This window comes from Dipodomys merriami, unplaced genomic scaffold (genome assembly GCF_024711535.1).
Source record: "Dipodomys merriami isolate MVZ:Mamm:240054 unplaced genomic scaffold, mDipMer1.0.p SCAF_5, whole genome shotgun sequence".
NCBI classification, from domain to species: domain Eukaryota; kingdom Metazoa; phylum Chordata; class Mammalia; order Rodentia; family Heteromyidae; genus Dipodomys; species Dipodomys merriami.
In genome coordinates this window covers 63,196,390-63,224,026 of record NW_027206068.1, presented here as the reverse complement: position 1 = coordinate 63,224,026, position 27,637 = coordinate 63,196,390, and the positions used below count along the sequence as shown (strand labels likewise).

General features: G+C 37.8%; 1 protein-coding gene across 2 annotated transcripts in view; it reads left to right on the top strand.

The window, feature by feature from the left end:
- Window positions 1–27,637, top strand: part of Chchd3 (coiled-coil-helix-coiled-coil-helix domain containing 3) — a 266,634-nt gene that overhangs the window by 169,966 nt on the left and 69,031 nt on the right. For both annotated transcript variants that reach the window (XM_069996789.1, XM_069996790.1), the window contains one exon: window positions 1,145–1,228. In XM_069996789.1, coding sequence (XP_069852890.1) covers window positions 1,145–1,228 — 84 coding nt within the window. The remainder of the gene's footprint in view (window positions 1–1,144; window positions 1,229–27,637) is intronic.

Sequence of the window (27,637 nt, the reverse complement as noted above, 5' to 3'; positions counted from 1 at the left end):
CGGCCCTGATGGCTCACACTTGTAATCCTAGCTACTCAGGAGGCTGAGATCTGAGGATCACGGTTCAAAGCCAGCCCGGGTAGGAATGTCCGTGGGAACTGGAGATATGAATCTCCAATTAACCACCAGAAAACTGGAAGTGGTGCTGTGGTTCAAGTGTTAGAGCACTAGCCTTGAGCTGAAGAGCTCAGGGACAGCGCCCAGACACAGAGTTCAAGAGTTCAAGACCTATGACTGACAAAAAAAAAAAAAAAAAAAAAAAAGGTGGGGGTGGGGGGAACCTATACAATAGTGGGAATGCCAAAATATGTTCATTTCTCATAAATAGTAATCAGACATGTAGCCTTAATATCTTTTCTAAGTTGAGATGACATAAAGGCATTTCCATCAGGGGTAAAAATCGATTAAATATGATTGAGCATACTACAGTAGTTCAAGAAAAGTTTTTAAAAGTAATCTTGGGAAACATTCACAAGTGGCCATCTTTATTATTTTTTAAAGAATCAAAATATTTTATTACTGGCCTTACTAACTTTGTAAAGTAAGATCTCGTAAATTAGAAGTATTATTACTAATTGTTTTAAAGGATATTTATTATTTTAAGTTATTTAAATAAACAATTACAATAGTTTTGGCTTCTCTCTCCCTAAGGAAATTACTATTTCATAAATAAAGAACTAGATCAACATATGTATCTCTACAAGTAAGTTTTACTGGACAATTTAAGTGTTCTCAAGTGTAAGGCTTATGTACAAATTGTTACATATGCAACTTTTGTTGTTATTAATGAAGAACGTCAGTAAACATAGATCTTCCCAGAATGATATTGGAAGTTTTCTTTTGCAAAATACATTCTTTGAAAGAAGTTAAATAAGATGTCTGTAGTGTGCTATATTCTTAGTCCAAACACATTTGGGCAAAGTAGGACACAGCTGTTACAGAAAACAACAACAACAACAACAACAAAAAACCCAACAATGCCAGCTCTTTCTTTACATTGAAATACAGCAATCATCATCTTATTAATGCTTTTCTATGGTATGCTTTTCTTTGTGTACTTATTGCTAATGTGATTTGTACTTGACTTTTGCTTTGCTGTTGCTGCCTTTTCTTGATATAGTATATTCTTCGTTTCTTTTTTTAGGCTAAGCAGCTGGAAGAAAAAGACCGAATGATAAAGAAGCAGGATGCATTCTACAAAGAGCAGCTGGCTAGACTGGAGGAGAGGGTATGACTATTTCTTGTCATTGATACTTGTACTACATTTGCAGCTTCCCTTACATTCATTTAAAAATCATTAAATTAAGACTTTAACTTCAAGGAAATGAAACCACGCCAGTAGGTCATTCTCTCCGGAAATATCATATCTTCTTTTGCTGTTTTTAGTATAGTTGTGTTATTGGTTTATTGATGCATTTTATCACTTGAAAAGTCCATCACATGTTTTCTCTTTATTCAGTATGTTTGTAAGATTCATTGTCTCCATTTCTAACAGTAGAGTGCTACTAATAGCTCTTCCAAACACTGACTAAACTTGAGTAGATTAGAGGGGGTATTTCTTTAAAGGTGATATTGTACTTAGGAAAAGCCCTTTTCACTGCCTTTTTGGTTAAGAAATGTAGGAGCCAAATAGTAGTCCTTAGAGAATAGACTTGGGAGGAGAGGAGGGAGGAGAGCTTATCACTGTGCAGAGACACAACTGGGAATTAGGACTACAAATGAAAGAATGAAATCAGTTTAGAATGGAGTTGTATGCTGGACTAGATTTGTGGTCTAGATTAATTTCATACATATCCCATAAACTATAAAGTGAGCTGTCTCTTCCTTTTTTATTTTTCTGTTTTGTGGTGGGGCTTGAACTCAGGGCCTGGGTGTTGTCCCTCAGCTCTTCAGCTCAAGGTGAGCGCTCTACCACCTGAGCCACAGCACAACTACTGGTTTTGGGGTGGTTTATTGGAGATAAGAGTTTCACAGACACTTCTGCCTGGGCTGGCTTTGAATCAGTATCCTCAGATCTCAGCACTAGGATTACAGGCGTGAGCCAGTGATGCCCGGCTTTTCTCTTATTTTTGATCAAGACTCCTGAAGTTTAATTTGTTCAGAATATAATATTTGATACTAAAGAAGACCAAAAATTCCTGCTTGGTATGGTCCTTTATCTGTTAAATGTATTTACCCATCTGTCTATGTCACTAGGTTTAGCAGATGTCCACTTAAGTTTCTGATATATGTCAAGCTCTTGACTAGTGCCAGAGATGGATGCCCCAGTTTTGAAAATAAAATAAACATCAACTCTCACAGAACTTAAATCAGGTGAAAAGCCAGTTTTAGATAGTATATGGCAGGATGGATATTAAGAGGAACAGCGAATTGGCAGGGAAAATGAAGTCCTAGGGCCAATGTGTAGTTTGGGGTTGGATGGAGAAGAAATGAGATAACATTTTGGAAGAGGCCAACAGTAAAAGGGAAGCAAGTTAGTGTCAGAGCCTTGGGGCAGCAGTAGTGAGTTGGAAGGCCATAGGTTTGCAATAGCAATCTAGCTGTTTTCTTGGATAGGAGTTGAAGCAAGGGAGACTTGGTAAGAGGCAAATTCAGAAATGGTACGGTGATGACTTGCACCAGGGTGCTAAGAGAGGTTAAAAAATATGTTTGGATATTGCAGTGGTAAACTGACTGAATTTGCTGATGGTTTTGACTATAAATAAAAGAAAAAACTCAGAGTTATCTTTAGGTCCATGGCTTTTCTAACTAAGAAAATAAATTTTCCATAGGAAAGATTATTGAGAGAGAGATTATTGGGATATGAGTAGTAGGAGAAATTGGAGAGTTTGGTTTGAATATGTTAAGTTTGTGACACTAAGATATTTATGTAAAATCATTGAACAGATACAGAATGGAGCTATGACTCAGGTAGAGCACAGGCCTTGAGCAAAAAGGTCAGGGACAGCAGTCAGGCCTTGAGTTAAAGTCCCATGACTGTCACAAAAGAAAAAAAAGAAGTAGTGTGGCTTAGAGCAGACATCAACAGTGTTTCCGGTAAAGGACCTGGTAGTAAATACTTTAATTCCTGTGGGCCTCATTCAGTCTCTGTTACAGTGTTTCGCCTCTTTCTTTGTAATTTGTAAGTAAGTGAAGGTGGCTATATATACACATTGAAGTTTGGATTTTTGTATAGTTTGCATGTTGTCATTTTTTTTGTGGTTATGTCTTCAACCACTGAAAATTGGAAATGCCATTCTTCAGACTATATAAAAATATGTGGTGATGGGGGGGCGGGGAGGGGGGAAGGGGGGCGGAGGGCGGGCGCTGTGTGACCTTGCGGTTATAGTGTGCAGAAGTCTTTCCGTGTTCCAACTGTGTCTTGCGTACAAATCCCAGACATGTCCTATTCTTGCTGTGCATCTTGGAGAGCCTCGCTCATCTATTTCCTCATCCCCAGAAGGAGGACATAATATCATTAACCTCACTAAGTTAAAATGAGCTATTACTCATTTTTCCTGGAATGTATCCCATCCATGGAAACCACTGAATCTATAGTAACTTATTTTCCTTTTATATTTCCAAAGCACTATGACACACATTAAGTGTTAGCATTTCTGATATGATTTACTCACTAACACCCAAGGATAGTCTCCTTTGCCATCAAATTTTATTTTGGCAGGTACTTTATAATAAAGGTAATAACAATGCCTTTATTATTTGCATTATTTTGTAGGGCAGAAGAAAAATCATTGAAAAATATTCCCTCATTTCTCATAGACCTTCCAGTTTGACTGAGACAATTCAGAGGTTTATACAGGGTACTGAGAGGACTTGCAAATCTGTGCTTGTCTGCTTAGCAAGTGAATTGTTTGGGGCTCCAACTGACAAACAGTAGATCAGATGGATACAGTATAATCAATATCTTTACTATCATAATTTTGTAAAGATCAGTCTGGAAAGTAGTTACTTAGGAACTTAAACTGAAAATTGAGAGGCACCAATGAGCTTAGACTCCTGAGGTATAATGATTACTATTGATTACTATTTGTTAATATTTAACTCCATATTTCATGATGTGTAGAAAGAACATTAGGATGGGAGTCAGGGCATGGCTTTCTCATGATATTAGATTATGAGATGGATTTAGTTCATCTTTACAAATGTAATAACGTCTCTTTAGTTTTCCATGTATATAATGAGAATACTACTCTTGCTGCCTACTCCATTTTGTGGGAGTATAGGGAGAAGCTAAATAAGATGATGTACAGAAAAGCATCTTGAAAACCGACAAGAGTTGCCATCCTAGAATATCCTAAAAACCATAGAATTACCTTGGTTACTCAGCTTCCTCTTGTCTTTTGCCCATTTCCAGGAAGTCTTGCTCTTGTTATTTCCATTTTTAGAGTAATTAGAAAGACATTAAGTCTGTAAAGATGAAACATTCTTTAGATTTAATACAAAAGGTTATACGGAGATTTTCTCTGTATTGTTATGCTAGCAAAGGAACAATGGGTATGCATTTCTATTTGTGTTAGAGGGCATAAAAATGCTAAATCCAGTAGTTCCTAATGTAAGAAAAAATGACAATATTAACTTACAGAATCATCTAAGTTGCTTTGAAACTCAAGTTGTCCTGGTGTGTGTACAATGATGAAACAAACTTAAGTCCATAACCAGAGGTATATTATTAACGAACAGGGAGCCCTCAACAAGTCTTATGGAGGAACTCCAAATGAATCTTGCCAACTGCTGTCAGTTAGACTAACAAACACACCTCTGAGCCTTAGCTGTTTTCACTGGCTCCAGGAAGATTTCCTTCTCCCAAGTCCTCTAAGCATTTGAAGCTCATTTAGTTTTTATAATACAACTTGGTTTGCTCCCTGTAAGTTTATTTCAATAAACTCATTATCAGGCTAATTTCAATAAACTCATTATCAGGCTATTCCTATGTGACAATGTGGCCTTTTTCCTTCATTTGTCCACCAAGCGCTTCAGATAATTTTCTCCTTTGACTAACATGTGAGGTGAAATAAGTATAATTTAACCAGACACGAATTTTTACCATTCTTAGAACGAGTTTTCAAAGAAGGTCAAAGCCATTTGAAAGTTTTGCAACTCCTTATTTCCCAGTCAGCCAAATGTTGCTGACTTATCAAATAGCAGTGACAGTGATATGAAAGTAAACTTCTATCTTAGGTATGTGGCCTGAAAAAGACTTGGAGTAAATTAATTCCTGCTTATTGGTGTAAGAGTCCTGAAAAAATAATTAATTTCAAAGGAAGCCCAGAGTATCCGTCAAAGACTCCAAAATACTTAATTTTAAGAGGTCTTTCCAAAGTCCTCAGTGAATTTTTTTTTGTTTCTCTATCTTTATTGATATATGATGGACAAATCCCCATACTTTATAGCTCTCTTTGTGTGTCATACTGTATCCATAGTAATTGTGACTCATGATGTGTATTAATGTTGTAAATTCCTTCAGGGAGAGCTCATTTTCTTCTATGTTTTCTTCAATTCACATATAGTAGGAGCATAATCAAGGAACCTTAGATTTACCAGACTCCTACCATGTATTGTTAGAAACAATAAGCAAGTCATTTAAAAATATACACGGCGGGGGGGGGGGGGAGAGGGGAGGATTGGGTGGGGGTGGGGGGAGGATGGGAAGGGGAAACAAAGGAGGAGGCTACAATGCTTGGTAAGAAATACACTCATTATCTTGCCCATGTAATTGTAACCCCTCTGTACAGTATTTTCACAATTAAAAAAAATCACACACGCATAAAAAATAAAAATATACGCAGACAGTTTACTTTTTCCTTCCCTGATTATTTAATTGATAATTCATCCTTTGTAAAGGTCAAGTTTAACACAACATTTTGATATTTCTTACAAAAACTATAAGTTCTATCATTAAGAAGTTCAATCCTGGCTGGGTCCAGTGGCTTATGCTTGTAATGCCAGCTACTTGGGAGGTGGAGATCCCTAGGATCACAGTTAAAAGCCAGCCCAAGCAAAAAGTTTAGCCAAGTCTCAATAAGCTAGGTATGGTAGTGTTACATGTCTATAATTCCAGCTATACTAGAGACATAGTTACGTCTGTTTATGTCTGCCTGAAGCAGATAGATAAAGGAAAGAAGGAAGGGAGGAAAGAAGGGAGGGAAGAAGGAAGGAAGGAAGGAAGGAAAGAAGGAAAGAGGGAGGCAGGGAGGGAGGGAGGGAGGAAGGAAGCAAGAAAGAAGGGAGGGAGGAAAAAGAGAGAACAAAGAGGACGAGGGACGGAGGGAAAGAAAGAGGGAGTGGAAGAAAAGAGGGAGGGAAAAAATGGCAAGATCATATCTAAAAAATAACCTACAAAAGAAAGGCCTGCAGGATGTGTGGTGCACAAGAGGTTGAATTCAAACAGCAGTACTAGAGAAAAAAGGATCTTGTTGAGTAGTATTAGTTCTCTCTTTTTGTTTCTAATACAACTTTTTTAGTGCTGTTATAATTTGATTATTGCTACCTCATAACCCGAAAGTGTTAAATATTCAAAATTGCATAATTTTCTCCCCAGGATTTGACACTGGCAGGACAGCTTTGACCAAAAGGTTGTAAAAAAGGTCTTATTACCTAACAACTACAACAGATACTACTAAAATTTATTGGAGTATCAAATTGTGCTTCTTTCACTTCAGAGTTAGAAAGCTGTAGCCATTTGAGCAGCTTGAATTTTTCAAAGTATTCATTCTGTCCTACTTTCATGGTGTTGCTATAGGATAGTTGTCTTATTTTTAATCTTCAAGAAGGAAAATCGAATACATTTGTTTTACTTTTGCAAAGTTGTTTTGTTGGTTATTTCAGTACAATCTTCTTCAGGAAGATGTGTATCCTTCAGTAATCTCTTGGTTGTGGGGGTAGGGAAAGCAAGGACTTTGGGCATACAACAGGGTTGAATCCATATTCTCCCAGGACCCAGCCAAGATGAAGGCACCAATTTCCCAATGAGGTCTTGAAAACTTGATATTTTTGAGGGTTAAAGTGTCTTAATTTCTCACTCATAAGCTCTACTGATTTGCTCTACTGAGTCTACATTTCTCTTGGCCTTCCTAAGGTTGGTAGGGTTTGGCATGGTGTGAAGGGGTGTATATAAGATCTGGTGGCTTCAGGAGCTGAGGAGATGAAAAAGCTTTAATGAGATAGTTAAAGAACCCTGATCAACCTAGTCATTTACAGACTCTGGATTCCAGCAGTTTGTAGCTAGCCCTGCAATAAACCCTGTAGAATTATGACAGACAGGGAATTTTGTATAAGCTGGCAAAAGAGAGTCATTTGAGAGGAATGGTGAAGAAAATAAATTGCCATTAAGAAGAAAGATATTTTACTAGTTTCACTTGTGAGGGTTGCTAATTAAATTCTATAGTCATGCATACATCAAATGAGTAATTTTAAATATATGTCACTTATAGTGGATGGCATTGCTTATATTGCATCATAAAGTGTCATACTTATCTGTATGATTAATTGGCTTTTTGATTGCTTGACTTCTATATCAATTAATATTTTGTGTCTTTGTTCCTCTGGAAAGCTTGGGGAGGAACATAATGCCAATAATGATAATAAAAAGAAACAACAACACGACAGGACAGTCCATTCCCTCAAAGAGTCAGGGAGGAGAAGAAATTGTTATGTACTTTTACTACGAGATGAAGTCTATCCTTGTAAAATAAACCAATGAGTGGAGCTAGCTTAGCATATAATAGAACCACAGCTGAGCCACTGAGATTCTAAAATACAAACAAGCCTTTTGGGAGGAGTATGGCAATAACTTAATAAAAATGGTATATGGAATAAAAAATTCTTTGATTTTTTTTTTCTTTCACTAAAGTGCTTTCTAAACATTTGTCAATGATTTTAGGTCAGTGGGTGGCTTCTTGTATAAGATCCTCACCTTCACATAGTGATTAAAAGCAGAACTTCCTGGTAGATTTGCCTGTGTGAGTTATGCACACCTAGAGAGATATATTATTCCTTTGATTCTTGGAAATGTTGTACTGGTTTCCTCATTCATATGAAATCTGGGCAGGTTCCCTGTGGCTTCTATAGTTACTGAGAATTGCAGGAGCAGAGATGAAGTTCTCTGGTCCACAGGTTTGCACACTGAAGACAAAGAGAAGCCAGTGCTGTTGTAACTGTGACAGTTACTTCAGAGATTTCAGAAAACCTGCTTGGAGAATGTCTGTTGAGTTATTTTAAGCATGAAATGAGGGTTCACATAAACACATATATTAATTGTTAGTTAAAAAATTTAATAAGGCCCATATACCACCATATATTTTGATACACCTATTTATAGCTTAGGTGCAAAGACTGAACCATTCTGTACTCTTTCTTACTATCCCAAAGAAGGTTTATTATTGCAGGTATTTTTTAAAGTAGCAAGTAAGATTTTTCCTCATTTCATTCTCTGGGAAAAAAAAATCAATACAGTTTAGTGGGTATGAGGGTCTTATCCTTAATTCATTATTCAACAAATCCTCCAAATGCATTGGCTTTTCTGTTAACCGCTCTGAAATTTTGAGTGGGAAATGTGGTTTGAGTAACCTTGAATTGCTTTTTTAATCTGGCTTTAGGGATACAAGTCTTACTTTTTTTTTTTTTTCCTTCCTGGAGTGAGCTTTAAAAAGAGCATCCCACTAAAATGATCTCCTTAACTGGAGCCAGTTTTTCTGTGTCTGACTTTAGAGAAAAGATTTGCAAATCATGGGATCAGCACTTAATTTGGGGCTCTATTTACCATGTCGGCTGTCAAGAAGTATTAACCTTAAGGTAAGATGAGACCATGGAGTACAAAGCTGTGAGCGGACAGCATACAGTACACCAGGTATTAAATAGCATTATCCATCCTGCTTGCTACAGTAAATAGGATTTCACTATTATGATGTGTCAGGCCTTTCAGTGAAATCACATTTACAAGACACTAAACTGCCATCCTCTCTGCTGAGCTGCTTTATTCTGGGATCTTGCTTTCATATTAATCCTGTTGGTAGGAAATACTTGTACCAATTCTGCATGGAAATTATAATTTAATGATCTCTTCCTTTTCTCTATTCAGAGATTAGAATGGACCACTGTGCTTTGCAGTGATAGCTTCAGGGCTCTGGGCAAGATAATATAGAGTTCAGCTTTAAAGCCCAGGGTTGCCTTTCTGTGAGCACTTGTAATGATCCCAAGTGTGAAGATGCCACAATGTGGGTTACCTACGTCCTCACCTCCCCATGTTTCCTTTGCCTTCTGAAAGACTGCAACAAAACAATATGATTCTGTTTGCCATGTTGGCTTTTTTAAATAACATACCATGCTACCTGAATATGTAGAGACAAGGGAAGTAATGAAGCATTGAAATTCAGGGCAATTCATTCTAGTTTTAAAGATTCTATATGTTTTGTGGAGGCTGAGCAAGCCATTGAATTTGACAAACAATTAATACCTTCTTTCCTCCTTTGGAATCTTTTTCTTTCTTTGCCATTGCCAAAAATGTTGTAGCCACGAAGTGGTTCTGTTTCCTTTGTATGAGATTGGAAATGGACTAATCTTTTGAATTTTCTTCACATCCAATTTGTAAATTAGGGATTATTTTGCTTCTTGATATTATGTTTATTTATAAGTTTCAAAAGAACTTCATTGAGGCACACCAGCCTTATTTTTTTGTGTGTTTTCCTGACTGAAAAATTAAAAAACATGAGTATCAAATTTTTTAAAGGAAATTGCAGGGCTTGTGTTAGAAAATGCTCTTCACTCCCAGTTTTATGCACAGACCATGAGACAGCTGTGCCTTCTTGAGATTATATTGCAATACATCAGTTTCCGTTAGAAAGATACATTTGGTCATTACAACATTTGCAAATGATATTAGCTCATAGAATCACCCAGAAAGAAGTGCCCACATCTGAATGTGTCATATCAAGCAGGTCTGCACAATAAGGTCAGCATTTAATGAAGGGAACACAAATCCAATTTGGTCACTGAGATTAAGATAGGATTTTGACCTTGACCATTCTTATCAGTAATAAGGTGGCTAGCAAGAATCAGTGGCATTCCCCACTCATTCACAAACACATGTATTAATCTCCTACAAGGGAACGTGCATTCCGCATAAATATGGTAATGAATACAAATGGCATAAACACACCTGGGCATCTGGCACAGACCTTTTCATTCACAGAATGGATTCATGGGGACTATGCTCGATTCTTTATTTTCAAGAGCAGAAGTGTTTTGTGAAGAATGTCTGCTATCCACTGATAGCTGGTCAGAAGATCATGGCACCCAAAGGAGATTTAATGGGTTGGAAAGAGCTAGCAGGTTAAATTTTCAGATCAGCATCCAATGCCTGATGTACTAGGTCACCATGGAATCTCTGAAAAATAAATATTAAGCAAGTAGGTTTCATGAAGACGAAGCTATTTCCCCTTTGATCACAGTGATAGCACCTGGCACATATTAGACATGGGATTTTTTTTTAACTAATGACTTTGTGAGACTGTGAGCTGAATTCTATCACCAAATAAGTTGAGGAATGTTGAGTCTAACTGAGACATCTTTACTACAGACCTTCTTAGAGTTTATATACATCCAGAGTTCACAAGAGGAGCTGCCACTGGGTGCCATGTTTCAGCATTGTTATTTTCACTACAGAGTCTCCTTTTTGGAAACATCCATTAATCTTTCCTGCTGTGTCATCTGAGATTTGCATCTCTGCAGAATACAAATACTCACAGGTTTTGAGTCACCCATGGCATCCTTTGATATAAAAGTAGAGAAGAAATAGAATTCTATTGCAGATTTCCTAGTCTGAGGGCTCCTGGGAACTTGCGTGTGTCCTGGGATTGCTTCCCCTTTGCACTCTGTGGACCAGTGAGAAACAGGCTGGTTAAACACACTGCAGCTCCCTCGGGCAAGGCTGCTCTCCCTCCCCACCGCCCCCCCTCTGAATTCTCCTCGTAATCCTTAGTCACTCTAATAAGAGTCTTTGTGAAAAGTGCAGCACAATATATACTTCTCAATTTTGTATTTATATGCATGGTCCTGATTTCATGCTTAGCTTTCTCAAGCCTCCTCAGAATTAGAAATCCTAAGTAGTAGGGTTTTATCTGAACTTTACGATGTTGAGATTCAGAATCTTGTGTGAGGGGTATAGTGGGGTTTTCTGGCCTAAGTCTAGAGTTGTTTTGTACCTGGAGATGATACAAGCCAGTGATCACACACTCAGTAATTCATCTGCCTTCAGATGAAGTTTGGAAAGATAGCTCAGGTAACACTGTACATCCATATCCCCTTGCATCCGGTAGCCCCCCGTGAGTTCTGTCATAGCGAGGACCATGTCGGTTCCCTATTGTAACTGAAGTACGGAGACTAGCACTTAACATTTAACTGAGTACATGCTTGGTGAATATATCCATTGAATAGATGAATGAAAGTGTGAGTTGGAGGTCACGAATGGCCCGTGGAGTTTAGAGATAGTTCTTCCAGGTTGCTTATTAACTGCTCACTTCAGGGTCTGCCTTACCTGCAGATTTTCAGATCAACTGCCATCCTTCTTTTCTGGTGAAATTAAATATCAGTGCAATTAGAACTTTAGAGATAAATCATACTTACTAATGAGTCTTCTATCCATTGTTTTTAGATGACTTGCAAGTGGTGTGGAATTAGTTTTATCCACAAGCCTAGTGCTAAATCATGCACAGCTTTATGTATTTTTTTTTTCACACTTGGCTTTTGGGTGACAGTGCTCCTGGGTACTGTGTTCTCTGAACAGCCTTCTTGTTCCAAGGCCCTTGGCCAGGAAAAACAGTGTGAGAATCATCATTATAGCAGCTCAGAATTAAAATCCTTTATCCAAAATGCTTGCAGCCAGGACTTTGTTTTGGATATTGCCTCCTTCCCACCCCCTAGCTTTTACAAGAGTTGTATGAACATAGTAGCCTAGCTTGGGGATGAGACCCAAGTCTAAAAAACAGAATTCATTTATGTTTCATATACACCTTTTACAAACAGCCTAAAGAAAACTTTGTATAATATTTTTATATATACTTACATTTTAATGGTAACCCAACTCATGCGGTTAGGTGTAGAATTTTTCACTTGTGAAATAATGTCAGTACATAGAAAGCTTCTAGTTATGAAGCATTTGGAATTTTGGGATTAGGGATGTTCAACTGGAATGGTCTATTAAGAGATTATCATAAGCCAGCAGTGCTTGAAAGGATTTAACCCAGTACTGTAACATTTTATCCCTAAAATAATTCTTTAGAGAAAGGCCTTTTTTTCTCCCATTCACCTAATCAATTTGTTGATTTTTTTTTACAGTAATGGAGTTTGAACTCAAGGCTTTATGCTTGCTTGAGCAGCAGTTCCAGCTTTTTTTGCTGCATTTAGTTTGAAATAAGGTCTTGATTTTTCCATAGACCATCCTGGACTACATCTTCCTGTTTACTCCACTTGCTTTATCTGTGGAGATGAACTCTTGTGAATGTTTTTGCCTAGGCTAGCATCCATCCTGTTTTACATGGTTAGGATGACGTGCACCCCTACATGTATTGAGATGACAGCTGATGAACATGTTGCTAGGCTGGCTTCAAAACTTATCCTTTTACTCTGAACCTATCAAGTGTTTAGAATCATAGGCATGACCCATTGTGCCAAGCTAATTGCTGGTTTGGTTCTTGGAAGATTAGACACCTTGAGTGACTTGCTTAAGGTTTCGCAGCTAGTGCAGTTAAGCCTCTGCCTTTCTCTGCTCTTAACAGCTCCTTCTGGGTGAGCGCTGTTGGACAATAAAGCTTCCAAGAGGCTTTGGTTGTGCATTTATTATGTGTTTTAACCCCCTTCCCATTATGGACATTTTTTTTGTTTTGAGCCACTAGACTCAAGTAATAGACTGTCAACTAAGTATGCCTTAGCAATATTTGGTTGACTACTTATTTAGAGGTTATTTGTCATAGGCTTACATCATAGCAGATCATATTTATGGTAAGGAAAAATTCCTTTCTTTACCAGCTTCATAGTCAGGTATTATGTGATGATGATTGGATATCATTATTTAGGGTAGCTGTGGTACAGTCTTACAAAATAAGAGCTGGTGATAACTGGAAGCAATAAAGGAACTGGGAAGTAGGGTGTACTTTTCTGAAGGGATAGAGTAAAAGAGGTTAGTTGCAGAAATTCAATGGGGCAAAATAACCAGAAATAAAAGCACAAGCCAAGGTAGCTCTGCCAGGCCGTGGTCATGAGACTTAGTGTGGTGGCAACTAGCAGTAGCACTCTGACATCTCCCTCGAACCACTGCCTGTTCTGCGTCGCCCGATGCTTACATTGTTTTGATTCAAAAGCTTAGTTTATGGCCACCAAAATATGCCTTTACCATTACTGAGTTTTAAAAACAGGCATTGACTCTTGCTTTATCTCTAGTTTCACGCCATCAATCTTCCTGTCATAGAATTATTTGAATTTCATTTTCTCTAGACTCTGCCCTCAAAATTAGTTTCAGTAATTAATATCTTAGTACATCCACTGCTGACTCAATTCCTGCTTTTAACTTAAGCTTGTTGACAGATTCTTTTCTGGTACTGACAGCACCAAGGTTCCTCACTAACAAATCCCCGAGCTTCTGTTTGCTAGATTTTTGGAGAGAGTCTTACTGTGTAAATAGGCTGGCCTCAACCTGTGATCCTCCTGCCTCTGTCTCCCCAATGTTGGAATCACAGGAGGTGTACATCATCATGCTTGATCCCAAAACTTGCTTTTTCTCTGTACATTCCTTTGCTTTGTTGGCCATCCATCAGCATTGTTGCTACCCTACTTCATATCCTACCATGTGACACAGTCTGTTCACACCTCTTTTTTTTTTAATTTTATTTTATTCTAAAGATGCTGTACAGAGGGATTATAGTTACATGAATAAAGCAATGAGGACATTTCTTGTGAAGCATTGTTACCCCTTCCCTTCTTGTTCTCCCACGATCCCTTCCCTCTCCCACCTCCCTTACTGCTACCTCTCCCCGCCCCCGAAGTTGTAAAAGTTCATTTCCAATATGCTGTCTGCTGGGTATCATTGTTGAAATGTCTTGTGAGTATCATTGTTGCAATGGGTCATCCTGTGTCCTTGTTTCAGTGTTTTGTGATTCCCCTTCCCCTCCCCAAATTAAACAAATGTATATACAAGATGCAGGGTACCAAAATCAAGTACAGTGACAGCAGGGGATATACCCTAGGGGGAAGAACATACAAAGGAAACAAAAAAAATCACGTAGCACATTACAAACAACAACAACAAAGAAAGACCTCTTATGTCCATTTCTTGGGGTTCATTTCACTTAGCATCATCTTATATGTTCATATGTACATAGTTTTTGAGCTTTTCTGCTCACCTGATAAAATTATCCTAGACGTATACTAATAATAGCAAATGAGGGAAACCATGGGACCTATATTTCTTTAGGTCTGGCTTACTTCACTTAATATGATTTTTTCCAAGTCTTTTCTTTCCTAAAAAATGGGTTGGTGTCATTCTTTCTAATGGAAGCATAGAATTCCATTATCTATCTATCTATCTATCTATCTATCTATCTATCTATCTATCTATCTATCTATCTATCTATCTATCTATCTATCTATCTATCCCACATTTTCTTCATCCATTCATCTACTGAGGGGCATCTGGGTTGGTTCCATATCTTAGTTATGGTCACACCTCTTTTTAACATTAGTCTTTCTACAGCTTGACCATCATGTAGTTTCTACCTTGTTATATAGGTGGAGTGTCTGTAACACATTTAGGGAATGGAAATAGCAACGAGAGTAGAAAAGTTCAAGACTGAGAAGAAAACATTGTAGGTTATCCTGGGTGAGTGATCTTGGTATTGAAATCAGTCTGTGGGTCTGTTTACTCTGTCATTAGGTGAACATGTGACTAGAACTATAATAAGTGCTTCTGTAGTAGGAAAATAACACATAGTAAATTGTGAGCTATATTCTCTCATGGTGTAGTTATTCTAAATTGCAGACATTTGGCAGACATCCCTAGAACTTTTTTGTTAAAATTCAGTAGTATGTAATTAAAGTCAGAGACTGCCATTTCACTGTTGGATACATTAAAAAATCATATTATGTGTCATTTAGATTTGACCCTGAACCTATTTCCCAAAAGAATAATGGCAGAAAGACAAAAGAGTAAGTATTTTAATCTAACTTGAGGCTCAAATTATATAAAGTAACCACATTTATAGAAATATCAGCTATATTCTAGCAATTTAAGAGTAATTATGCAAAAGATAGCTTCTGAATGAATGTTACTGTAGAAGTGGCCAAATAAGCAATGGTGGTTATGATAAAATCCTAGGTTCCTAGGGCTGCCAGACAACAGAACAAGATTGCTGATATTTTATAGGCCTTTCCGGACTAACGCTTAAAACCAGTATTGAAACAATAACCTGGACACTGTGGTAATGAAATGGCATATTTTATAGACAAAAGTTTACTGCTGCTGAGACCTTGAGTATTCATCTCGTATAGAAGTACACCTCTCTTCAGAAGGGAATTGGAAACCTGGAAGCTTAAAATTTGGTTTTTACATCGTCGTTGGCAAAGGGAATGATGGCAATGTTTACCTAATTGTTATTGGTTCATCAAATAAGTTCTAGGGGAGTAAATGATACATATTTGTCTGTTTACATCCTTAGAACTGATTTGTTGTGGAGGCCCTTCCAAAGAATTTATAGTCACGATTAAAAATAACTATGATAGCTGAGCACTCGTGGCTCATTCCTATATTCCTCGCTACTCGGGAGGCTGAGATCTAAGGATCACAGTTCAAAGCCAGCCTGGGCAGGAAAGTCTGTGAGACTTTTATCTCCAATTAACCACCAGAAAACCGGAAGTTATGCAGTGGCTCAAGTGGTAGAGTGCGAGCTTGAACTGAAGAGCTTAGGGACAGCGCCCAGGCCCACAGTTCAAGCCCCATGACCACCACCAAGCAGGTTTTATGAAGACCAAGCAGGCAATAAGATCTCACCAGTTTTGTTTGCATTGTAAATGACTGTGGAATGTTGTCTTTGAGTTCATTGCATACCAATGGAATTTTCACCTAACCTTACCTGAATTGTCTTATCAGAGGAAAGCAGTACTTAGTTATTCGTCCTAGTTGCTGATGTTGTGAAGCAGTAGTTCTTCCATCCTTGTCCTGTGATAATTTTGTAATTACCTGGGGTAGATGAGAATAACCTTTAGCCTCAGAGTTTTAGGGAGGATAGGCTTTGATGAATCCCTAAGTGCGTGAACAACTTGAGACCTCTCCCCCAAGGGATTATCAGAGACAAGTGGGTGTGGCTTCAGGTGTTAGACCTACTACCTTTGTCCTTGGGAATGTATAGTCTGTTTGGCCCTCACATTTCTCATGGGTAGAGTAGCCTTTGTGACATCCTTCTTTGTGAGTATGGGGATTGAACAAAACATTATGTGTGAATTTATATATACATTCAGTTAGGGCAAATATCAGATATTATTAGCAACAGCAATACCTAGAAGGTACATAGGAATTTCAGGCAGCTTTTGAGGAAAATCAGAGTAGCCCTAAAAGAATATAGAAGAAGGGTTGAATTTGTAAACACTGGAATTGTATTTGAAATAATTATGTATTATTTTGTGTTAAAATAGTGCATAAAATTTTGCCTAAAGACATGAGTTTTTGAGTCAACTGAAGAACTTCTTTTGTGATACATAAATATTAATTCTTTTTTTTTGTTGTTGTTGGTCATGGGGCTTGAACTCTGGGCTTTGGACACTGTCCCTCAGCTCTTCAGCTCAAGGCGAGCGCTCTACTGCTTGAGCCACAGCGCCACTTCTGGTTTTCCAGTGATTTATTGGAGATAAGAGTCTCATGGACTTTTCTGCGTGAGCTGGTTTTGAACTGAGATCCTTAGATCTCAACCTCCTGAGTAGCTAGGACTACAGGCATGAGCCACCGGCGCCCGACTCATAAATAATAATTCTTTTAACCTACAATTAAGCATACATGTAGCCTTTCTGATTTTTTCAGACCTCTTCAACGTATGTCCTTTTATTTGATGAGCGGATTTTCATTCAAATTTGGTAGACTTTATATGCGATATTGGTGTATGTAAACATAGGTCTTTTCTGTCATCCACCATCTTTTGAGCTCTTTTTCTTTGTAGTTGAATGAATGTCTCTCTAGCTAATAGGTAGGAAATTTAAAGCAAAAGCAATAGGACTGGTTTCGCTGTCACATTTCTACAATTTAAGTGGCTTGTTTACCATAACCCTGTGATAATGTGATTTTGTAGTCCAGTTCCTCCAGACCAAAGAAATGAGGAAGATAGGTTCTAGGGATTGAGGCTGCAGAACTTGAAGAAGTTGCCATCTGGGGGAGAGGTCGTGCTTACATGGGATCCTCTGATGGTGTGCCACGCACACCTCAGCGGATACTTTTTGGTTTTAATTTTAGCATTACAGAGAAAGTCTCTGATTTAGGAAATCTGCATGCAACAAGAATTAACTTTTTAAATTTGACATCTGGGCCAGTCTTGCAGGGGTTTTACTTTTTTTTTTTTAACATTAAGTAAGAAGGGAAAGACTTGGAGAGGATTATGTTAAATGAAGCAAGCCAGACCCCGAGAAGCACAGGTTGTGTGGTTTCCCTCATTCGTGGGAGCTAGAATATACCCACAAATCTAGAAGTAAGCACACTAGGTGGTACCCAGGCAATTATAAATGAGTTAGCTGAAGGATAAAAGAATCCTTAGAGAGTGCAAATAGTGTAATTCTTTAGAAAGAATAAGTCAAAAGCCCAACAAAGTGACTATTAGGAAATGGATACCTACTAGGGGAGCATCAAGAGGAGAGGGGTAGAAGAATGAATGGGGGAAAGGAGTAGAATGCAGGCAAGAATGCATTGTATTTGCCACAGAGCTGGGAAAAATCAGGGAAGGGGGATAAGTAGAAGTGTGTGTGGGGGGGGAAAAATTGAAGGGATGACACAGATCAAGATGTATCATAAAATGCTTTGCTAAATGGAAAAAATCAGTACATAACCTAAAATTAAGAAAAATGAAGAAAGGGATGGAATGGGTGAGTATGGTAAAAGGGGTGACATTGCTCAAGAGGCACTGTATTTATAAACTGCTCTGTGGAATGGCAATTCCTGTGTATAACCACCTAAAGAAAATAAAATATAACAAGGAGAAGTGACAAATGAGAACATTTTATCCTCTGTGTCATCCCTTCAAGTGCTGTGGATGACAAGACAGACCCATGGATGTGTGAGTGGCATTGCCACTGGCTTGGGAACATGCCGGGAAGACCTGGAGTGGTTAGTCCTGGCCAGCTACTCCTGTCCTGATGATCCTGTGCACAGCCAAGATTAATCCTGGTTAAAAGACCTTTCCTTGAAAACTAAGACTTTTATTTTGGAATTTATTCCTTGAAGCCAGAACACATTTCTAGGGTGGTGGCTTTCAGGAGAAAAACAGTGGAATGTTGATACTGATATTTGTAAATTTCATTTCTACAGGAAAATGTACTCTGATGTACTTTTGGCATGTCTCATATGAAAAGTATTCGCCATTGAGCAAAACCACCAAAATTCCTTTTAATTATAAAACTAAGGATCTCAGCATATTGTTGGCTACCTCTGAGGGGGAAAAAAAAATCACAGTAGGCAGTGGTATCTTTCTTACAGCTTGACCTTTTTTGACTAAATTCTTTTCAAAAGCATCCTGAGATTAGAGAATTTTCATTAAAATTAAATGAGGAAATAGTGCAGTTTCCAAGCAATAACCATCTAAAATACTTTTTGGTATGAACCTCTGTTATCTTCCTCTTGCAATTTAAATTTCCTTTTGTATTTCTTCCAAAACTTTCTACTGAATTTATTCTGAATGCTTGAAAAGTAAACAAAAACCCTGAATACTGATCAGACCCCTATCAGGTATCTTTCATGTCCATCAGTGGAGTATTTTCTATCCCCTGAATCAAATTCTGTCTTAATGACTATGTACATACAAATGTTAGAATGTAAGGTGAGGATTAAACTCAATTTACCCTCAATTGAGGGTAAATGTGTTTTTTTTATTTGTGTATGTTATTATATCAAGACAAAATTGCACATACTATTTTAAATTATTTTGTTTTTGTTCCATTTTCACTGGGATACAGAATGTGGTAAAGTATTTGCTGACTTGCCACCTTGAAACAGTATGCCTATATTTCCCAAAGCCCATTTTATATAATGTACCTTCTCAGTCCTACCATTATTTAAAGAAAACCATGTTTCTTTTGAGAAAATTACTTCTTTTAAAGTTTATCCAAACAGCAAAGCAAGATATTGGTATATATCATTCGTGCCTTACATTTCTAATCATTTGTCCTAAAATCAGGAATGGTAACAAAATATTATATGTTCATGATATATATTTAAATAAATAAAATACTGACTTATTTAACATATTTCTAGTACTACTTATAAATATTTTAAGAGAGAGAAAAGTGTTTGCTGTCATCAATTAATATGTTCAAAAATACTCTTATAAAACTACCTGTAAGTTTTGTTAATCAAAAATAACTGTCAGCTAAGATTTAAATTAGGTTTGAAGGATTTTCTTGGGAATGTTATAAACTTTAAAAAAAATGTTAACATTTTTGTCCTTGTTATTAACAATGCAGGACCTAGGTCAGGTAGTGTTTCTTTTTTCACCCTATGTCTTTGTTGCCATTGGTTGGTCACTAGATTTCATTTTTCCTTTTGTAAGGAAAGAGTCTTCTATGGGTCAGGCTCAGTTTAGGTTCTGAGGATGTTGCAGAAAGCCAAATAAAAACTCTTCTTTCTAGAGGTAACAATCTGTTAATGCAGGACAACCACAAACTTTATGAGAAGTAGGGATAATTCATGGTAAGAATTATTTGCATATAGAATTATGTCTATCTATCTATCTATCTATCTATCCATCTATCTATCTATCATATCTCAGGAAGATGAGATCTGAGGATCACAGTTTGATACAGCCTGGCAGAAAAGTATATGCTGCTTGATTAGGGACTGAATGCAGGTACCATGTGTATCATATACCTTGGGGAAAACCTCTGGCAGTTCTTGATTAGTATTAGTTGTCCCAATCTCGCACATTGACTCAATACCATTTACTGATCTGGTGCCTTCTTCATTCTCTTTTCAGAAAGTGCCAGGGTTGCTTTTCAAGTACAGTGTCTGGCCTGCCAAGCCCAGCAGATGGTGCTTATTTTGGTCTGTATTTCAGCAGATCACTTCTATGTTAAGTTCAAATGGCACTCGTATTTCAAGAGTGACTCTAATCCTTTTTTCTTCTAGAGAAATAGTAAATAGGCAATACAAATCTGGTAAATGAATATTGAAGTATTTTTTACATTTCTTATCAAGTGAAAGTGCACAATGATTTTCCCTGTGCCTTTCCTCAAGCCTCCCCCAAATCCAAGTCAACATTAATAATCCTACATGGCTATATGAAATGAAGCATAACATTTGTTGTGAGCTTATCATTTACCGGTCCAACATACTCCATTATTTTATTTAACCTTTCCAGGTGCCTAGAGTGCTCTTCTCATTCTATAGAGAAATAGAGTGAGGTTCGGGAATGGTATGTACTTTATCCAGGGTCCTGAAGATATAGCAAGATACATATTCCTCAACTTTACATACACATGCTTAGTGAGAGCTAACGGGGCTTAAGAGTTCACTAGACAAAAAGGAGTTAAGCATTCTCTTTGACTCAGTGTTGCTACTGGAGCTAAACATACAAATGAGCCCCAGATATGTTTCAGGCCTTTTAGAAGTACTGGGGTTTGAACTCAGGGCCTCACATTTGCAAGACAGATGCATTAACACCTCAGCCTCAACTTCCACCTCTTTGGCTCTGCTAATTTTTCAAATAATGTCTCACTTTGCATCAAGGTCTTCCTGGACTGCAGTCTTCTTACTCTCCTGTAGCTGGAGTAATAGGTAAACTCCACTGTGCCCAGCTTTTTCTGTTGAGATGGCGTCCTATGAATTGTTTGCCCAGGCAGGCCTAGCACTGCAGCCCTCCTGTTCTCAACCTCCTTCACAGCTGCTATGAAAGATATGAACCAGCTTGTCCAGCTATTGGTTCTGATGGGATCTTTTCCTCTCTGGGCTGGCCTCAAACCATTATCATTCTGATCTTTGCCTCAAAGTGACTAGGCTTTCAGGTGTGAGCCCCTAGTACCTGACTTGACTCCTTGTGCTTAAACTCTTATAATTGTTTATCTCCTTACTTCAGTCATCCTAACCATCACTACTGTCTATTTAAGCAAAGTAATATTTTAGGAACTTGAGTTCAATTAGAGACCATCTTTGCTTCTCCTTAAATAGAGTCCAAATCCTTTACTTGTCTCTTAAACAAGAGGTAAGAGGCAAGTATAACTAGATAGAAGAGAGTAAGGAACACCTCACGTCATAGACTGGATTTAAGATGAGAAAAACAAGGAAACAAGGTCAGTCCTGTACTGACCTTGGTCAGTCCTGGCTGCTTCACCTAGGTAAAAGATAGAACTAGGTTACTGAATCTAGAAGACAGAGAAAAGTAAATTTGCTTGTTGAAGCTAGGAAATGACAATCAATATGTAAATCATAAATAATGGCATTTGTTTTTTTTTTACTTTTATCAATGTAAATTTTGGGTACTTCCATATAGATTATAGCATATGAAGTTAGAGACAAGGCTTGGAAATTATAGTCTATGGGGACAATACAAAGCTATAAGACTGAGGAGCTTCCTTGAGAGGCCAAATGAAGGTCCAGAATACAAATGGACCTGAATAAGCCCTGAGGCCAGAATGGGTGATGATATCTCTGGGGAGAACAAGAGTCTAATGGGATTCTCCTACTGGAATTGGGTGGTAAACAAAACTGGGAAGCCGTTCTCTACCATCATGGAGGAAGTAGCAATCATAGCCTACAGAAATGACAGTGCCCCATTTGTTATGAAATGGAAAGATTTGGAAAAAATTATATTAAGTGAAGTAAGCCAGACCCAAAGAAATATAGGTCCCATGGTTTCCCTTATTTGTAATAACTAGTATATGTCTGAGACAAGCAGAAAAGGTCAGATAAGTTGATGTTAGGTGAAATGAACCCCAAGATAAATATTCAAATGTTTTTTTCTTTCATGTGATTGTTTCTAACATATTTATAAGATTATTTCTTTGTTGCTTTGTATGTCCCTCCCCCATGGTATAACCCCTGTTTTCACTGTATTTGATGTTGGTATAATTTGTGGAGGGGAAGGGAAAAAAACTAATTGTTTAAATAGGGATACAGGTGGACCCATTGCAACAATGAGATGTACAAGTCATTATGTCGAAAAACAAACTTTACAACTTTGGGGGGCGGGGGGGACAGGCCAGGAAGGGAGATTGGGAAAGGATAGGAAGGGGAAACAAAGGAGGAGGCAACAATGCTTGATAAGAAATATATTCATTGGGACTGGGAAGGTGGCTCAGTGGTAGAGTGCTTGCCTTGCATGCATGAGGCCCTGGGTTTGATTCCTCAGCACCACATAAGCAGGGGGAAAAAGGCCAGAAGTGGTGCTGTGGCTCAAGTGGTAGAGTGCTAGCCTTGAGCTGAAGAGCTGAGGGACAGCACCCAGGCCCAGAGTTCAGGCCCCACGACCAGACCCCCCAAAAAAACAAAAAAAGAAATGTATTCATTATCTTGCCCATGTAATTGTAACCCCTCTGTACGGTTTTTCACAATAAAGAATAAAAATTAAAAAAAAAAGAAATTCAAAAGATCAAGAACTAGAGAGGACGTGGCCAAAAGGGAACACTACTGCACTATTGGTGATAGTGTAAACTTGTTCAGCCACTCTGGAATGCAGTATGGAGACTCCTCAAAAGAGTAAACATAGAGCTCCCCTATGACCCAGCAATCCCACTTCTGGGCATTTAACTCAAATGACCACAAACAAGGTTATACTGAAGCTACCAACACAACTATGTTCATTGCACTATTATTTACCATAGCTAAGATTTGGAACTAATCCAGATGAAAGTGTGGTACACACACACACACACACACACACACACACACACACACACACACACACACACACACACACACACACACACACACACACACACACACACACACACACACACACACACACACACACACACACACACACACACACAGGACTTCTATGCTTCCATCAGAAAGAATGACACTGCTCCATTTGTAAGGAAATGGAAAGACTTGGGAAAAAAAATCATTAAGTGAGGGAAGCCAGACCCAAAGAAACATAGGTCCATGGTTTCCTTCATTTGTAATAATTAGTATATGTCTAGGATACTCCTAGAAGATGAGCAGAATAGCTCAATAGCTATGTACATATGACCATATAAGATGATGCTAAGTGAAATGAATTCCAAGACAGACATAAGAGGTGTTTCTTTGTTGTTGTTTTTAATGCAGTATGTGATTTCTTGTTTCTTTTGTGTGTTTTTTTTTCCCCACTATGGTTTATCCTCTGTTGTCACTGTATTTGATTTTGGTACCCTGGGTATGGTATATATGTTTATCTGAGGTAGGGAAGAGAAGGGGAGCAACAAAATGGAGAGACAAAGGACAAGGGGGAACCAATGCAAAAGTGATACTCACAAGACATATGTTGGAAATGATCTGTATAACTGAGGGGGAGGGGGGAAGAAAAGTGGGAGAAAAATGAGGGATGGGGTAACAAGTTTGACAAGAAATGTATTTACTACCTTATGTAACTGTACATCACCTCGACAATAAAATATTAAAAAAAGAATATCTGCTATACCAGTAATATCTTCAACATACCTAAATTTTATTAGTCTTGTTAAAGTAGGAGTTCATTTAAGTTTAATTTGCATATGATTAAAGTACATTTTGACCTGTATGTATGGGAAAAATAAGGTTATGGTTATTGACCTGTTAAGCAATTGTTTTCTTCTGTGATTTGTCATTCCCTTTTTTGTGACTTCATTTTGTGATGTAGAAATGTAAAATAAATTCTGGCCTCAGTTTTCTCATTCAGAAACAGAAGGTAATAGTTCTGACATGATGATGTTATTATAATGTTTAAGTGAGATAATCTATGTAAAGTTCCAAATAGGAGTTGGACATGGTGTGAGATGCCTGGGACCCTAGCATTCTGGAGGCAGGAGCAGGAGATAGAGGCGACATACTGTGTCCTTATCCATACAATAAAATGAAATAAGGAAATTAAAAGATGTAATTACCTGACACATGATCTTTATCCTTGGATGTGAAATATTACTATTAACATGGTTTCGTTCTCTAGTTCCCTAGCTTTGGGTAAGGACAACTTATATGGTATGACTCTTTTGGGTTCCAATAATGCCTTACATATAGTGAAATGTTTGAAAGAATTTTCTTTTTCAAAATAAGGTCAATTTCAGAAATTGTTTTTCTTGGAATAAAAAAATGATAAAAAAACTAAATTAAATAATCTTGCCATCCATCCCATGTTTTATAATGGAAACTGGGAATTTTAAACTGTGAATCATCTCTGAAGAACCTATTGTTTTCTTTCCCCTAGGTGGTTGTTTAAAAGAGAACACAAATAAAGGAAACTCTAGCCTCTTGATCATTTTTCTAAATGAATTATTCTCTACTTAAAGAACAACATAAATTAATCTTTGGTAAGGCTTAATGCTAAGTTACTGATGCACAGTCAGAGAAGTGCAGCGGAATGAATGGTCAAGCCTGCAGCTGAGTTCACTCATAAGAGTTAAGCCCTTCGCAGTAATGAGTGAGGAGCTCATGCAGATGCTAAACTGAGGCTTTGGGTATTAGTTAAACTGATCAGAATGTTGGTTCTTTCAACCAATGTCAGGTATCTGAACCTGTTTGAATTCTGAAAAAAAGGGCATTGAGACCCAGAGTGTTTACTGGCTTGCCCACATTCACACCAGTCAACTACCTTGAGAAAGCACCCTCCTGCCAATCGGTATCTTCAGTTCTGAAACAGTCCACACCCTGAGATATACCAGAGTGAACTCTTACAGTAAGACTGCAAGGAAGACTCTTGCCTAAGAATTTGATGACCTCTAAGCCCTCTTACAACTCTTTCATGGATTAAGATAATAATAGAGTATTATAGAGCTTCAGCTCCTTATGGGAATGGATCTTTAAAAGCATGGTTGTGTATCTTTCATTTAAAACAGCAATTAGCACTGCATCTCAGATACTTTACAGTGTGCCCTGTAGTACATGTTTGGAATACTTGTGTGTACTAGCTAACAGCCACAATTGTGGTTATATATGAAGTGGTTGTTTCATGAAATAACACTGTGAATCTTCACTAAACCAAAAGTTTAAGCAAGCTTCTTGTTGCAGATAGACCCTCATTTTCCCAGCTGTCAACCTGACTGATATTTTAATTTTTCTGCCCTGTAGAAAACTTCAGTCTCTTATCCAATAGATAAATGAGCAAACCCCCAGGAAATGCAGCAGAATGTTTCTGTTTGCCAATGCAATAAATGCTGAAGCTAATAAATGTCTCCTTCTATCAGGAGGAGGCGTGTAATGAGTAAATGATGAGAAAAAGAATTCGGGGAAACAAATGATCAGTTCAATCTAAGATGACAAACAATTTCTTAATAACTTGGCCTCTAGTTGGAAAGAAGGTTTTCAGCAGGCTAGAGAATGCCTGTTGAAACTAAGCCTAGCACAAGGCCATTTACATCTCTCTACTGATGGATTTGGTCTGGTTACATTTGGGTCATACTGAGCAATAAGCCAGGATTCAAACACAGTCTGGTTATTGCAGGCTTTCTGTGCTCTGTAATTTCTGTGACTGTGTGCTAAGAAAAGGAATCAGTTCAGAGCCTGGTTCACATTTCTTACCCCAGATTCCATTTGTATTTCACATTTATCTTTTTAATAAAGACCTTTTTCAAAAGTACAGATCCAGGCCCTTTCCCTTGAGATGTGTTTAAGACTACAGGGGTTACACAAGATTTCTAACCTTGTGGAGTGAATATACTATTCTTTCAACTTCTTTGTAGACCTCAACTCCCTAAATCCCTGGTGTCTGCTTTTGTGGGGACTAACAGAATACAGTATGCTTTTGTCCCTGTAGATGGATGGGTGCATTCTTGCTTACAGGTCTTGCTTGAAAGACTTGGATTCGTACTTGGCAGAGTGTGCGGTGTAATTAAGATGGAATGAATGAGATAGGGCTTGGAAGAAGAGTTGCAACCCACATGGAGATGTGAGGAAGTGACACCATGCCAGAATGAAAGATCCTTTGATTTGATGCATTTTATTCTCACCCTTTGTGGGCTCTTTCTAAGAACATTTCTCAGCAGTCACGTGGAAAAGATTGGCTAACAAATACCAAGCGTTTTCAGGGACAGATTTTCATGAATATTTCTAGCAGACTATCCGGCTTGCTTATTGTGTCCTCCATAATTATCTTTTGTCCCCATCGCACCCACCTTCTTCTTCATCTTCTTCTTCTTCTTTTTTAAATATGACACCTTCTGGTGTATTCAGTGCCATATGAAAGAATGCATTTCTGCAGTTGAGAGGTGACACTTAGGAGGAGTAGAGTTTCAGGCCATCATGCATGAAAATGCTAATAAGCCATTACATAGAAGCTAGGCAGAGTGACACTGCAGGGTCTTCGTGTACTTGGCAGCATATGAAATGCACCTTAGAGATTCAGGAATCCTGCACTGTGCTTTCTGAGGGAGAGCCATTATAACTGAAAGCTAAGACTTTTCAACGTGCTTCTATTCACATGCATATTTCTATGCCATATCTTTCAAAGGGCCCTTCCTTTGAAATACAAAACGATAAACACATCTTTCAAATGGAGAGGTGATCTCTGCCACTTTTGAAATCCTTCTCCATTTCATATCTGAGACTTTTAACCCTTAAATTAAGACTGACTTTTCCATTCACCTATGTCGTTTTCTACACTCATTGATAGCACTTGGGGAAATCATGTCACAGTTATTTTTCACATTTGAGTTTGTGCTCAGATTCATTGAAAGGAAATTAAAACTCGAAGTTCATGGTGGATCATGTGTATTAGGTCATTTGCTTGGGTATGGCAGTTCATTCTTATATGACTTAAGAAATAAATATGGTAGGGGAAAAGAGGACAAGAATGCTTAACCTTAGTTCTTTCTTGGCTGATTTTGCAATAAAACCAAACTTTATGACTATACTTGTTCTTAGGGAGTCTAATCTGCATTAGCCTTCCAGTAGTTTTGACTCTTCCTCTGACAAAATTGTGTTCACTTGTAAAGGAGGATTCTCTGATGTCTCCTGTTTCCACGGCTTTTTCATTATGACTCTTACATTGCAAACACTGGAATTGCATAATTACTTTTTAAAAATTCCCCTTCACTTATCTTACTATATCTAGTACCACTAGAAGTAACAGAAGAACTTCAGAGACACCAGGAAAAGTAGGATTTTTATCTCCATACTTATCTGAATTGGCTTTATGAATGGAAACATTTGTACCATGTACAAATGCCACTTTTCTTTGGGTAGAGAGCTTATACCATTTGGAGCACCATAACCCTGTTGTGTAACTGTATTCTTCAA